Below are 14745 nucleotides of genomic sequence, written 5' to 3'. Positions count from 1 at the left end.
CCCCCCTCGTCATCACCATCCACCTAGACAAAAATCTAGAAAAGATGACACAGTAACTACAATATTCAAGACCATACAACAACAAAATAACAAAATAGACAATAAAGAAGACAGCGTCCCAGTGTCTGATCCTGTTCTGAACCAGCTTCTGGAAAAACTTCTTGAGTGTCATGTGATAAATGATGCTGAAATGCTGTCAGCCACAACAAAAGCCAGAGCTTGACACGGTTGCGAAGAAACGGAGCAGAAGCCTGCTCAGTTCTGATCGCTGCTCTCTGTCAGGTGGACCCATGCCATGGAGTGCTGAACTTCAGCTGAAGCAAAGAAAAAACTGTAAAGTGTGATGACTATGAATCTCTGTAACAGCTGTCTGTTTGCCATGAAAGCTTGTGCGTTTATTGAGTTCACTTTTCTCAAGTTTGGAAAGAAAAGGTGTGACCCTGTGGTCAAACAAAAATTTTTGTTCCATTGTATTTTTTGGTGCCACTGTTTTTTCTGTATAGTTGGGTTCCTGAAATAAATAGAGACTAATAGTAAAGCACATGTGAGACTGATTGCAAAGCACTCGTTAGCGTGCATGTTTATTGACAATTTTTGATAATTTGTGTCTATAAACAATACTGTCTATTCGTGCTGTGGTAAAATTATTGGGCTCAATAAGACCACCATTCGAGGCTGTGGGCATGTTCATAAATAGGTTGGGACACGGTCTTTGACACCATGGGGTATGACACATGCACATTAAAAATATTTAATAAAATTGAACTAAACTGAAGGCTCTGTCCTGTGTCCACTTCTGTTTAGTCTTTATTTGCTACCACAAAGGGTCATCATATGTATATTAATTGTTTAAGGTATTTTATAAGAATTTTAAGCTTTTATTATAGACGACAGAAAATTGACAGGAAAATGCAGGATCGAGATTCAACAAATGTCCCTGGACGGACTCAAATTGGGAAGCTTGCAGTTCGTGCTTGGTGTGATATGCTGAAGACACCCAGTTCTATATAGCTGTTGATCCTGAGCCCCCTTTACTTCTTTAAAAACGGTGTCTTAAATAAAGGGAAAGAATCATCCTGTAAAGCCTACATCCTATTTTGTATCTAAATGTTCCCCAGCTGTCTTCATTCTGAAACTAGAACACAACAAATGTTAAGGATGGCAAGGCTAATTGTCACTCCTGCCACCCAAAAAGAGGCAAAATTTGTGTGATGCTACAATGTTAAGTTATATAACAGGTAAGGTAAAAATTGGGCGTAAAAAGCATTACTAATCTTGAAACCTATTTTTGTTTTACTATACTGGGGTAAAGTTTACAGAATGAATGAAAAAAAAAAAAAAGGCGCACAAAACGGCAAAATCAACCACTGGATGGGAAAAAGGGCATTTTACAATAACTTTGAAGGCACCACGAGGCTGGCGAGGCTGAGTCTGTGTTTTTCCGACATCGGCAGCTACAGTCTGGTGTTAGAATCCTCTCCAGTGAAATACAGTCACACTTTACACCGTTTAGCTGTCAGCATTTTAACCGTGTTTACTCAAGCTGCTAGCTAACGGTAGGCTAACGTTACCTGCTGCTAAGTGTAGTGTTGACTAACGTCCCGTCCGATGTTTCAGTTCCCTCTAACGTCCGGTTTTTTGGAGCCCCATAAGCCCGCCCCCCCCCACACACACACTCCGCCCCTGTCTATACCAAATTAACTTTATAGCCTACTCTAAACCAAATAGGAGATTCTAATAATCTAAGTCTAATACAATGTCATATAAGATCAGTGTGTATTATTACAATGTGTGAATACAGTGTGTAAGCAAGCAACCTGACTTTCATTGTTAGCGTTAGAAAAATCTTCATGTGTAGTGTTGGCCCTGCTGCTCTCGCCCAGTGCATTGTGGTCTGTGTGCTAAAGGAAGCTGCTGCACCGGAATCTGAAGAATTTGAGGTGTCCGCCAAGTCTACTGTTCATCGTCGGCTAGTCGTTTTATACCTCTATCTGCACCATACTCTCTGTTGACAGGCTGTAAGGTAACACTCCTCCTTTCTCATATTCATCACTAAATTGTCTCAGTGCTGTGTTAATGGCGGTATCGCAGTGAAACCGACGACGCTAACATTAGCTATTTAAGTTAACATCCTGCAGGAGAAGCTAACGTTAGTTAGTAGTTACCGCTATGCTAAGCGTGTCTTGTAGCACTTTAACGTTACTGAACAGCTAACTTAGTTAGGGCTGTTAGCTTGGTACAAAGCTTTGTTTTGGGCTCGTTTACATGAACAAAATTACCATTAAAGTAGGTTTTTTTTTTTATGGCAGAGCTGGACATTAGCTAGCACATTTCACACCCACTGGGTGATTACCGTTATGATAGCTGGCAATATTCGTTTTAGTTAGCTAGCTAGCGTTACATATTTCTATGATGAATCTAGTTAAGTGGGCAAGGCTTTTTAAATTAGTTTAAACTAACTTCTAAACTAGCTTGGACACATACATGTGATGATGATAATGCATTGTATTTATATTTTTACAACACTCAAACCCAAGTAATACAAATCATTTCAAATTGAGTTAAAAAAAAATCCACACACTAATAATCCACACGCAGCTACTAAAAAGACTAACGTTAGACTATTAGACTTTTTCTTGTCAGCCAGTAAAATATACAGTTTTGTATGGTGTAAACAGAGATACAGTCGTTTTCATCCCAGCAGTCTTGAGTGCAGTGGGTGTGTTTCTAACCGTTTCAGATCATTTAGAGTGTCTTGTTAGTTTTGTCTGTTCTACAACTGACTTGATTGCAGTTGAACATAAGTAAGCCATTTTGCCTGAACAAGAAGATCTAGAATGCCCCAGACTGGCTCAGCAAGTTATTTAGAATAAGACATTTTAAGTGGCATTTCACTGTAATGCAAATCAAGTTGCTTGTTTTCTCTTAAGCTGATGCATTTAGCCTACAGGGTTATGGGGTTAAAATTGACCATAAAAATACAATAAAAAGCTAGCAATACAATTCCATTAATACATGTATATACTTACTATAAAAAGGGAGTGATTTTACTTAAAACAAATTACAAAAGGATTTTAGTTGACAAAATAATCTTACCACAACATCTATACTGTTGCTGTTATGGATGACACAACCTTTTGTGAAACATGAGAAGATTATGTTACAATTTAATATTGAGTCGGTGTTACCAGAGATACATTTAGAGTGTTTGAGTATACACACAGACCTAAAACACAATAACCAGCATACAGGTAGTAAACTGATACCATTTGGGATTAATAGCATAAGCATGGCTTGATCTCATATCCTCAAATCATAGCGTTGTGGGAGGCAGCTGTAATGCAGCTATCTTAGCAGGAAGAGCAGTTTTTTTTGGTGGTGAGATGCAGTGCTCTCAGAAACCTTTTTGAACACAAACCAGACTTCCTGTCTCTCACACACTTTCACAGTCAGACCTGTAAGTATGCGCCTGTATGCATTACCTCCGTTTCAGAAAAAGGCCATAGAGGCCAGACGAATTGCAGCAAAATGTGACTGTTTCAGTTGTTTTTGTATGTTTCTCAGTATGTGATACAGTCTGTCTTTCCCTCAGGTTTAACGAGAAAAAATGTCTCAGGCCGACAAAATGAAGGTGAGTCTTGGGGGGAGGGGGGTGGGGGATATATAAATAGAATAATAGAAAATTAATAGATATAATATAAATATTTCTTGTTAAATGCTGGGTGGGTTACTCCAATATATGCTCAGTAGTTCTGCTCACCATCCTTATGACTCACTGATGTAGCTTTAGGCGGGTTGAAAGGCCCAATGGCAGAGCCAGAACACACTGCTTATCAGGCTTATCAGCCATGACCTTTGTTGGAAGGACAGGGAAGGGAGGGTTCCTAGATCTAGCAAGACTGTGTGGCCAAAAAGAGCTAAATAAATAAGGAGCATGTACCTTTTTTGTATTTGATTTGACATCGTCACTGTGTAGCATTGCTACAGTGGTGGTTAAAAGCTGTCCGATTGGCCTACTTCTCATTGGTCTGACTAGCTCTGTGAAGGAAAGGACTGTAAACACTGGAATGATGGGTGGAAGTTCTTTGCTTTTGCAAATAGTCTGCAGAGGACTCATGTAGTCCTCCCTAAATATCCTGTTTTTTTCTTCAGTGGTTTCTACCCTAGCACTAATAATCAGCTGTCATGTTTTTGCTATTTGCTATAGTGATAGCCAAACCATGTTTAACTTAAACCTGATGTAGGTTTTTGATAAACATTAGTTTTAGCTGAAGTAATAATTATGTGCGAAGGAACGTTCTTTCATTGAAGTTCAAAGTTGTAATGTCACCAAACGTGTTTTTTTGGTTTAAAAAAAAATATGATGATTCCCATATTGTACTTTGCTTTTTTTTTTCTACAGCAGGGCCAGTTCAGCAACCCTGAGACCCCAGGGTACGTTGGATTTGCCAACCTACCTAATCAGGTTCATCGCAAGTCTGTAAAAAAAGGATTTGAGTTTACATTGATGGTGGTAGGTGAGTGAACCATCCCTTTCTTGTTATTATGCAACGCTGATTTTATTTAGTTTGAAAAATGATAGTGTATCTCAGTGATAACAAGGTTCATGCTAGACATCTAGAGTACACATGGACATTTGAGGAATACGTTTGTTTTTTGTGGCTCATGTGAGCTTGTTTCTGTAAAACATTTATGATGGAATCTTGGCCATTAGCGTGCACGATATACAGTTGTCCCAGTCATATTCTGTCTTTTCATAATGGCCTTTCTACACAACAGTTTCACAACTCTTTCGTCTCTAGTTCATTGTGTGTGTGTATGCTGAGAGTAGGCAAGTTGTTTAGTCTTTGGCCTTGTCTTCAGTAATGCATAAGTGTATTTTAGTGTGCATGGAGGCTTTTGGCCTGTAGAAAATGGCAGATGTCACGTCACGGTAGTTGCTCAGCTGGCGTCAGTGTAAACTCTTGATGTGAACACTGACTGTGTGAACCTCCCTGCTTGTTTGTGAGGGGGGAGGGTAGAAGCTCCCCTGAACGCTGCTCATCCTTTTGCTTTAAAATAAACCAGAGAGGAATGTTGCCAGTGGGCCTCGAGGGAATGATTCACACAGTGGACATGGCCGGCTGTCCCTCTACTGCAAGAATACTCATTGAGTGCTTATTTAACCTTCTGTGTGACTAAGGTTCTTAAATAAGTGTGAATTTCCCCCATTGTGGGATTAATAAAGGATTTTGAATCTTGAATAAACCATTGTTTTCCTGTACTTTTAGATGGCCACAGTTCTTCCCCCACAGAAACAATTTACTTCCTATGAAAAATCATAATTTCTTCTCCGTATGCATCACTTTTTATTTTTACCCTAAAACACTGGTACTTTTTCTTCCTCCTCCGCATGCACCTGTAGTGTATTCAATGTACGTTGTTGATTTGGATTTTTGATACAAGACAAATTGCCAGTTTAGGATGCAGTAAAGACTTGTGTAAATGTTTTGTCATGGCTCTGGGAGGAACTACAGTAGGAGCATTCCTGGGTAAAGCACACAAGCTTTAGGTTGTTTATTGTAATTACATTGTAATTTCCCCTTGTGGGCGTAATAAAGCATAAAGTAAACATTAAATTATGTCTCAGCATCTGTAACTCTGTGACCATCAGACGTTAGAAACACCTTTTGTTTTACATTTCTCTTACATATAGTTTATTAAGTTGTGTTCGCTGCTGTTGCTTAGGCTTTATCACTCAAACCGTGAATGTTTAATTGTTTGTCCAAGTGTCTTGTGTTTACAGTAGTCCCACACCTCTTGTTGGTATATGGAGCCAGTTTCAGAGGCAGCCAGTCAAGATTTAGTTTGATAATCATCAATCATTTTATTTATTTTTTGCTTGCGGGCTAACGATGGCCTTAAAGCGAGCATATGTTGTTGTATAGTTTAGTTCATTCATTGTCATACAATATCAGCAAAGACATTAGTTGTATACAGTTTCTTCAATGCAGTTCTCGTGGGAAGATGGATTTGAGCTAGAAGAGGATATCTAGGTTTGTAGTTCTTGCTGCTGATATTTCTGACACAGTTCTGCTGAAGTCAGATTTAGTATAATTTATTTCCGTGTAGTGCTCTGCCTACTGTGCGTCACAGGCAGATGTCTTGTTTCCTGCAGAGCAGTGAGGATCATTGTTCTAGTCATTAAACGTGATCTCTGTATTACAAGAGGTTTGCACTTTGCACCAACAAGAACCTGACCGCTCTACCCATTTTTAGCTATCGTGTAATATTTAGTCACTTTCATTTTCCTCTGTTGTCGAAAGGCGAATCTGGACTTGGAAAGTCCACCCTGATCAACAGCCTGTTCCTCACCGACCTTTACCCTGAGAGAATCATCCCTGGCGCAGCAGGTACAATGATCTTTGTTCTAATGCATTTTGTAAAAACCTGTGTATCAAAATCATGGACTAACTTTGTACTTCCGTGCTGATGTGAGTTCTCGCACTTTTTATTCTTCTAACAGAAAAGATAGAAAGGACGGTTCAGATCGAGGCGTCGACGGTAGAAATTGAGGAGCGAGGAGTGAAGCTCCGCCTCACCGTGGTAGACACACCAGGATATGGAGACGCCATCAACAGCCAGGACTGGTATGACATCTTTTTGCTTTATGCTGAGGAGATTAAGGTATTTTTTTAAGTTTAAATGACCCAGTGTCTGTCCTGACACTGTGATCTTGAACAGCGATGAGACACTAACCTTGGGCAGTTAAAAATAAAGGTGTGTCTAAATATTTAAATATAGTATTCATCTCGGCTTTTGATTTAGTATTGGTGAATGTCCTACCAGCATGGATAAGCCCTTATATTGTAAATGTATGTTTAATGCGTTGTGTATTTTTCTAATCCAGTTTCAGCACCATTATCAGCTACATTGATGACCAGTTTGAGCGCTACCTCCATGACGAGAGCGGTCTAAATCGTAGACACATTGTTGACAATAGAGTTCACTGCTGCTTCTATTTCATTTCCCCGCTTGGCCATGGGTGAGTCCTGCAGTACTTAAGCTGCTTTTTGACTGCAGAAACCTTTTAGGATGGGGATTTGTCTTTGTTTGATGACATTAAAAGTAAAGTTAGGCTTTGCTGTCAACTTCCCAACTCGTTTAAAAAAAGACTGGGGGGAGCGAGAGAGAGAGTGTGGTGGTGCTATGACTGAGAGAAATAAAACCTTTTTTTCTGATGGTTTCTCAGCGTTTACGCTCTAAAGCACAGTGAGCCTACATCTTTTTTTAAGGTGAAACGGGCGGGCACACTGATCTGCGTCATGTATCATGTGTTTACTCCTGTGACCACCATGTGTTTACTCCTGTGAACTACCTTCTAGTTCCTTCAAATTAGTTCTAGGGACTTAAAAGACCCCAGAACCCTGGGTCGAAAAGCAGCTATACTTGCGCACCTACAGGCTTTTCAGTCAGAAGAAGTTGCACTGACGTTCCTTTCAGTTCATTCATCTTTGTAATGCCCTCTAATTCCTTTATACAAATACTTGAATTTGTGTGTGTCTCTCTTTGACCCCATGCCTGTCTGTTTCCTGTCCTACCAGCCTGAAACCCCTGGATGTTCAGTTTATGAAGGCCATTCACAATAAGGTCAACGTGGTTCCTGTCATCGCCAAGGCAGACACGCTCACCCTCCGAGAGAGGGAGAGGCTCAAGCGCAGGGTGAGAACAACACAGAACAGCCCATTGTTCAGGATCTGTTCCAGTTCCTGAAATAACCAGTAGCTATCATGTGCTCATGGTCACTGCGTTAGCCGGCCAATTTAGAAAAATACTGTTTGTACCTGAAGTACTATATTGTAGTCTCGCTTTGCCAGACCCTCCACCAAAGTGCGCTGAAGGAGGGTCTGGGATGGGAGGAAAACGTGCTCTGGTTTAATGGCATTTCTTTAAACCAATCACAATCCGTCAAGGGCGGTGCTAAGCTCCGCACAGAGCCGCTGCAAAATAGTCGTGCGAGAGAAAACTCAGATTGGACAGATAGTCTAGCTAGCTGTCTGAGTTTACCCTGCAGAGATCTGAGGAGCCGTCAACAATAGTCCTCATAAATCCACCGAATTTAAAATCCCAACACAAAGAAAGAGGAAGGAAACGGAAAATACATGAATTTCCTGCGGCACCGGCGCAATCCCTGAAGTGGAATGTCAAGGATAAAGACTAACTATATTGAAACAGGGATTTAGAGTAAATAAGTAAAACCAGTGAGACAGGAAGTGTCAAAAGTGATTTACATTCACAGAAATGTCTTTCTTAATACATATAAAGTCCTGACTAAAGAGGAAATAATAAAAATATTATTCCTTGAACTATAAAGTCTTTAGTAAAAAAAAAAGAAAAGAAAGAAAATAGTCACAATCATTTAAATGAATGAATCTAAAAACCTTCCACGGACCTCCTGGCAGAGGGCCAAAGACCCCACCTTGATAATCACCGATTTACAGAATGCACATAACGGGTAATACAATGTGATAATAACCTGTTTGGTCCCTGTCTTCTCGGCAAGGTTCTGGATGAGATCGATGAACATGGCATCAAGATTTACCACCTCCCTGACGCCGAGTCGGATGAGGACGAGGACTTCAAAGAGCAGACCAGGATCCTCAAGGTAAACTCTCCACTCCCTGCAAAACCTTTCATCCCTAAATGACATCTGAATTCTATCATGCCAGAGATGAGTTGGCGTTTATTTTATACCAAAGGAAGGAGAATTTGCCATGGAATAAAAGCAGTCCGCTTTATATCCTCTAACATATCCTCCATTCTAATTCCATTAAAGTCATCCCATTACTCTCGGGGATTTCTTTTAAGTGCCGTTTCTTTTCGTTTATGCGCGTGGTTGAACCATGACTGCAGACACATTAACTACTCCTCTTTTCCAGGCTAGCATCCCATTCGCGGTGGTGGGATCCAACCAGCAGATTGAGGCCAAAGGGAAGAAGGTGAGGGGCCGCCTGTACCCCTGGGGAGTGGTAGAAGTGGAGAATCCAGAACACAACGACTTCCTCAAGCTGCGGATCATGCTGATGTGAGTGGTAGAGGAGGCTTACACCCTCTGCTTTCCTTTATCTTTCAAATTTGAGTGATAAGCATAGGGTGATAGAGAGATTCACTGACCTGCCAAGCTGTCTATAGACCGTCTGTTTTCCTCCAAATGCTGTGGGAAGTAACCACAGCTACGTAGCTAGCGTGGAGAAGTTGTTAGTTTGGCAGGATGCCTTCAAACACAATGAGAGCAAGTCTACCCCTGCTAATAGCTTTTTTGTTAAGGTGTAGCCAATTAGAAAAGGGCTGTAGCCAAGGCAGGAAAGCTGGAAAAAAAAAGAGGTTAGATAGGAACAACACGAGCTGTGTAATGTGATTCAGACAAGTTTGGCTAAAATAAAGACATTTTTTATATTATGGTGCACTCCCTTTGCCCATGAGAGGGGTAGTGAAGTCAACATCTGTAGTTCTCAAAATGTCTGTGCAAGAGCATTATTGGTTGGTGACTTTTCCACACCCCTGACAGAACCCACATGCAGGATCTACAGGAAGTGACCCAGGACCTCCACTACGAGAACTTCCGCTCGGAGCGCCTCAAGCGGGGTGGCAGGTTGTCCTCCCATGGTTACGTTCTGCCTCTGTCTCCTGCGTACGTACTTGTCTGTCAGCTTGCTTTTCTGCACCTCCCCCACCAAGAACAGCAGAACCTTTGATTAGACGTATATATAATAATAACACAGTAGTGTTTTAAAAAAACCCACAGAAATGCCATATTGAGGCACAGATGTCACAGTAATAAAACCCAACCAGAACATCCAGAGCTGTGGCTATGGAAGCTGAGTTACTAGATTCATTTCTGTATAATGGACCAAATACTTCCAGTTATTCTTCTGTATTCATCCAGTGCGTTGTTGAACTAGGAGCATTCTGTAGTACTCTAGCTCTAACTCATCATTTTGCATGTTCACTACATCAGTTAGCTCATGGTAGCGAAGTAGCAGTGAACATAATGCTGGCTGTAGTGGGCTGTGGTTCTACACGGTTAGTTGGTAGCATGTGTAGTTTGAGTATGTGTAGGGGTCGTAAACCGTTAGTGTGTGTCATTTAACATAGCGTGGACGTAATCCTTTAACCCTCAATAGACCAAAAAGATTCTCTTAGACTTTCTTCTAAAGCCAACACAGGATAAGGCAGCGGTTTTACTGTCTTCCCATTGCCATCCAATCCAATGTCCAATGATGGCTGTCTGGTCTTGATTTGTCCAATCCCATGAGTGGACTGTTGGAGGTACCGGTTTTTTTTTCTCCATTTGGGGGAGGTAACGCTGCTTTACCTGACTCTAGCACTCGCTGCCTTTCTTGGGTCTTCCTGCTTTCATCTCTTTGTAGTTATTCGTTGTAGCTGCCCACTTTTCTCTTCTGCAAAGAAAAACACTAACCCACTGATCCCTTCTTCACCTTCTCAATGTGGCTTTTGTCATGTTTGCCTAACGCTACTTAAAGTGGTTCAACATGCACTTTTAGGCATGCACACACACTGACTCAGTCATTTTTAAAGCATCATTTTACATCTCTGACTGTGCCTTTTGACTTGATGGTTATTTTGTTAATTGGCATACATTCTGCAGAAATATTGGAGGTTGATTCTGTAGCATGTAGCATCACAGTAACCTAAAAAAGTAACCGTAGTTGTGTTGATGCAGAAAGGGGCCGGAGCCGGAGGAAATGGACAAGGATATCATCCTGCAGGAGAAGGAGGCTGAGGTGAGATATTTCAAACACTACACCACTTTGGGCTTGGAATCCATTTTTTTCACGGATCATCCTCCCTGTTGGCCAGGTTTCTTAAAGGAATGGTTTCTAATTGCGTATTTGCTTTCTTGCCAAGAGTCAGACGAGAAGATCAATACCACTGTCATTTGTTCACTAAATATGAGGCTTAAGCCAGCGGACAGTTAGCTTAGCATGAAGACTTGAGGCACGGGGAACTATTTCAGGGAGCCTTAGAGGTGCCAGTAGGTAGACGGGGTAAACCCAGCCCGATCTGCCGGCGATTTGATTTTGCCCTGCAGCTCAGGCTGGAAACCTGTATATTCTTTTATCCTGCTTCCGTTACAAATCCGCTGGGACCAATCACAAACTGGCTTATCCTCCTGGCGCGCTATTGGCGGGTTTAACACGATGGCGATAGAGAAGCGACGGCAAGCAGCTTTTTGTTTACAGTCAACATGGCGGCCACCGAAGCGCAGCAACCCGTTGATGCCGCTGTCGCTGCTACGTCACCCGGATCCTTGGTCTGATTGGTTGAAGGACTGTCCGATTGCGTACAGAGTCATTTGAACTATGCCCGTTGATCACGCCTCTTGTGCAGTAGAAAATACAGAACAGACTCCCCAGACTAATGTTCAGTCTTAAAAGATTGAGCTTGGTCTGGTGATAGCCAGACTAGCTAGTAGACAGATTTTTTTTTTTTTTTAACTTAGACTAGCTGTTTGCCTCTGTTTCCAGCCTGTGTGCTAAGCTAGCCACCTGCTGGATGTAGTTTCATATTTAGCGTACAGACATGAGAGTGTTATCAATCACAACCCTGTTAACATCCCGTGATGGGTATTTTTATGAAAGATATAGATTTCCAGCGGAGGGAATTGCGTATCTTTGTCGGCTTCTTGAGCCGTGTGTTGTCAATGAGCACATCGGTTTGAATTATGATTTTATATTTGCTCTCACGCTCGCTTAGCACTGCCAGGGTTGCAACTGAAATAATAAGCTAAAACAACGACAGTTTATAGAAAGCAAGGAAGCAGCGACTGTATTGCGTTTTGCCTGCAAAACCGTGCCTGTGTTCTTCATATTTATGTAGGATTATAGTTTGCTCTTCTTGTTTAAAATATGCAGCTCTGATAGATGTTTGCAGTTGGTCGTGCTGTGCAAACAGCGCCTCTTTTATGTGAACGTGCGCAACCCTGGGTTGACTGAACTAGTTGTTAATCACCATCGTGACACAGCTTATACAGGGCCGCGGTTGTTAGGTTAGGTAAAGCCGGGTAACTGAAATAAATCCAGGCCATGTTGATCTGCCTGCACTGTACTCATATTTAAATCCTAAAATCTCAGTCTATTGACTGAGATTGCACTATTCCTTCCCTCTCTTCTGTATATTTTTTGTAAAATTGTAAATTCTATTGTATTGTTATACTGTACACTATTTTTTTTTTTTATATTCTTACCGTCAACTCTGTTTTTATTCTTAATATGTTAAGTGTTGTACTTTTGAGAGCAAAGATTACCCAAGTCAAATTCCTTGTCTGTCTACGCAAACCTGGCTTCGTAGTACAGGCCTCCAGATGTTTATTGTGTTGTTATTGTGTTATATTTGGCAGACAGATGTTTATGATAATATAACTGTGATAAGGGAAAGAAGCTATAAATAGGATTTACTTAAATTGCAGCTGTCTAAGTGAATGTGCCTTGTTCTTTTTTTTTTTTTATTTTTTTTTTTTTTTTAAAGTGCAAATGCTGTTTCCCTGTCATACATGTTGATGTTCTGTGTTGCACAGTTGAGACGAATGCAGGAGATGATTGCCAAGATGCAGGCCCAGATGCAGAAGCAGGGAGACGGGGAGGGAGACGGCCCCCATGTGGGAAAAGTCTAAGGTAGGAACAGACCCACTTCATAACACTACGCTGTACATCCTGAGCCACAGGGCGCCTGCTTTCCTGCATTTGTAACCTAAAGTACCTAAATGACATTTGATTATATGTAGAGGTCTTCTGTGAGGCCAGGCTTTATTTTAGTAACTTTTTTTTTTCTTTCCCACTGTAGGTATTTGAGCCACTGCTCGAGGTTGACTAGAGAGACGGATGATAGCAGAGAACGTGTGAAGGCGATCTGGTTATTGACTCGTTCTGCTTGCCACTATTTTTATTCCAATCCTACATGGGATCTGGAGTCTTTTTTTTTTATATACATACAGTAAAGTATATTCAAACAGTGTTATGTTTATATATTTTCACACGGTTCTATTTTTTTTTTATTATTATTTTGTTTCATTTTATTAAACTTTTGCCAGTTACTCAAATGAAGTCACGTTACCCACCTTTAAAAATGGTGGCATTTATATCTTTGATACAAACTTTAACTTTTCCATTTTTTTTTGTTCCCTTACTTTTTTTTTTGCAATTTAGAAAACCAAAGTACAGATGCTTGTATTCAGTGCTTTTAGTTCTAAAACATCTCTCAAAGCACATGCTAACATTTTCTCTGTGAAAGAGCTTCATTGGGAGAGTCAGCTAAACTAGTAGCAGGAGTAGCTTTTTCTGCCATTGTTATGCCATTATCTCGATATTCTTTTTGTCAAGCGAAAACATGATTTCATATTCCCTCTGATTTAAGAAATGATCACACATAAGCTCCCCATGAAATAGGCTCCAGCCTGCTCAGTGTTAATCGTATTATCCACCTCAGTCTGCAACTCTGGACCCCGTCTGGTCAAATCTTCAGGTGAATTTTCCCTCTAGTGCTGCGTTGGGATCAGCGTCTCCCTTTCCTGTCAAAGTCTTATCCATTGGTGCAGTTCTCAGATCAGTGTTGTTGAGCTCCTTTTTGAGTTTGAAATGAATAAACTGTGACCCTCGACCTCTTACAATCTTCCCGTAGACCTGACAAATGAAGGACGTCTGTTTGGTGCTTTCAGTCAACTAGAAGTAATGACGCCATGTTTCCTCTACACTGCAAAGTGAAGCTATGTGCCAGGGAGCATTAGCTGTTGTGTGTTCTCATTGATGCCGTGAGATTTAAGAGGTATCAACTTTTGTTTCTCGTCCCAACTGCTGAGTACTTTGTGGTTCCTATGACCGCAGGGATTAAAAGTGACCCGATGAGGTCAGCGTAGCCGACGTTTCCCTCACCAGCCAAGGTGCGAGTTCTCGACATTCCTCTTTGTGCTGTTTTTATCCAATATTAAAGCAACAAATATTGTTCTTGATGCATATATTGTAATAAGTTTTATTAAACTTTATTAATCTCTTCTGTGATTTCAGCCGTTATTTTATTTTTTCACAGCTTGAAGCTTGTCCACGTACACATCAGCTGATGCATTCTGCTCTCTGTGTGGAGGTTTCATTGCAGAGAGATGAATTGCCTCTGACAGAACCTGCCCTGACTAACGGGGCGTGTCTATTTCCAGTACAGAATGGAGAGGTTAATTAAAGCCCAAGCTTACAATCTGTTTTTAGAAACAAGAGAAAATGAAAATGGTAAAACATGATAGTTTAGCAATCACCAGTAAACGATTACATTCAACTTGTATAGATGTTAACATGAATTATTTATGAATGCTCCACTACTGACTAGTAGCCTGACAAGCCAGACCCACATCAAGGTGTTGGGTCTGGGAACTCACCATTGGCAGGGCTCAATCCGAGGGGCGGGATAAACGGTTGTCTTTCAAATTCTCTCTGCATGCAATAGGATAGCGCTACAACCAGCCAGAGCAACGAAGAAGGTAGCGGAGCTAGTTGATAGATTAAACTTTTGCCGTATCTGGTCGGCAAAACTCCGAACACATCTTCCTTTTTTAAGAATGATTTCAGTGCCGTTCTTTGTTCGTTTCTCAAAGAAAAGCTTAACTCTTAAAGCTTAAAGTCTTTCAGAGTTGCGGCCAAAGCCGATTCGAAAGACCGCTGTTTCCAGCAGCAGCAGCAGCCATAAGCCCGCCCACCGACT

The 14745-nt window shown here is 41.1% G+C and overlaps 1 protein-coding gene across 3 annotated transcripts; it reads left to right on the top strand.

The window, feature by feature from the left end:
• The first annotated feature begins 1833 nt into the window (after positions 1–1833).
• sept2 (septin 2) lies at positions 1834–14054 on the top strand. 3 transcript variants are annotated; one of them, XM_031298064.2, is made up of 13 exons: positions 1834–2023; positions 3593–3631; positions 4403–4517; positions 6306–6392; positions 6506–6629; positions 6890–7024; positions 7584–7701; positions 8543–8644; positions 8919–9064; positions 9548–9670; positions 10724–10784; positions 12578–12674; positions 12844–14054. In XM_031298064.2, exons 2-12 carry the CDS (start codon positions 3608–3610, stop codon positions 12671–12673), a joined length of 1131 nt encoding a protein of 376 aa, XP_031153924.1. In that variant the 5' UTR covers positions 1834–2023; positions 3593–3607; the 3' UTR covers position 12674; positions 12844–14054. The 3 variants fall into 3 exon arrangements, with proteins under 3 accessions (XP_031153924.1, XP_031153926.1, XP_031153925.1); XM_031298066.2 differs by having other exon boundaries at positions 1835–2023; positions 9548–9631; XM_031298065.2 differs by having other exon boundaries at positions 1868–2018.
• Positions 14055–14745: the final 691 nt, after the last annotated feature.

This window comes from Sander lucioperca, chromosome 9 (genome assembly GCF_008315115.2).
Source record: "Sander lucioperca isolate FBNREF2018 chromosome 9, SLUC_FBN_1.2, whole genome shotgun sequence".
Taxonomy (NCBI): Eukaryota; Metazoa; Chordata; class Actinopteri; order Perciformes; family Percidae; genus Sander; species Sander lucioperca.
Note: the sequence above shows the minus strand (reverse complement) of the source record. Positions and strands in the feature narration are given on the sequence as shown.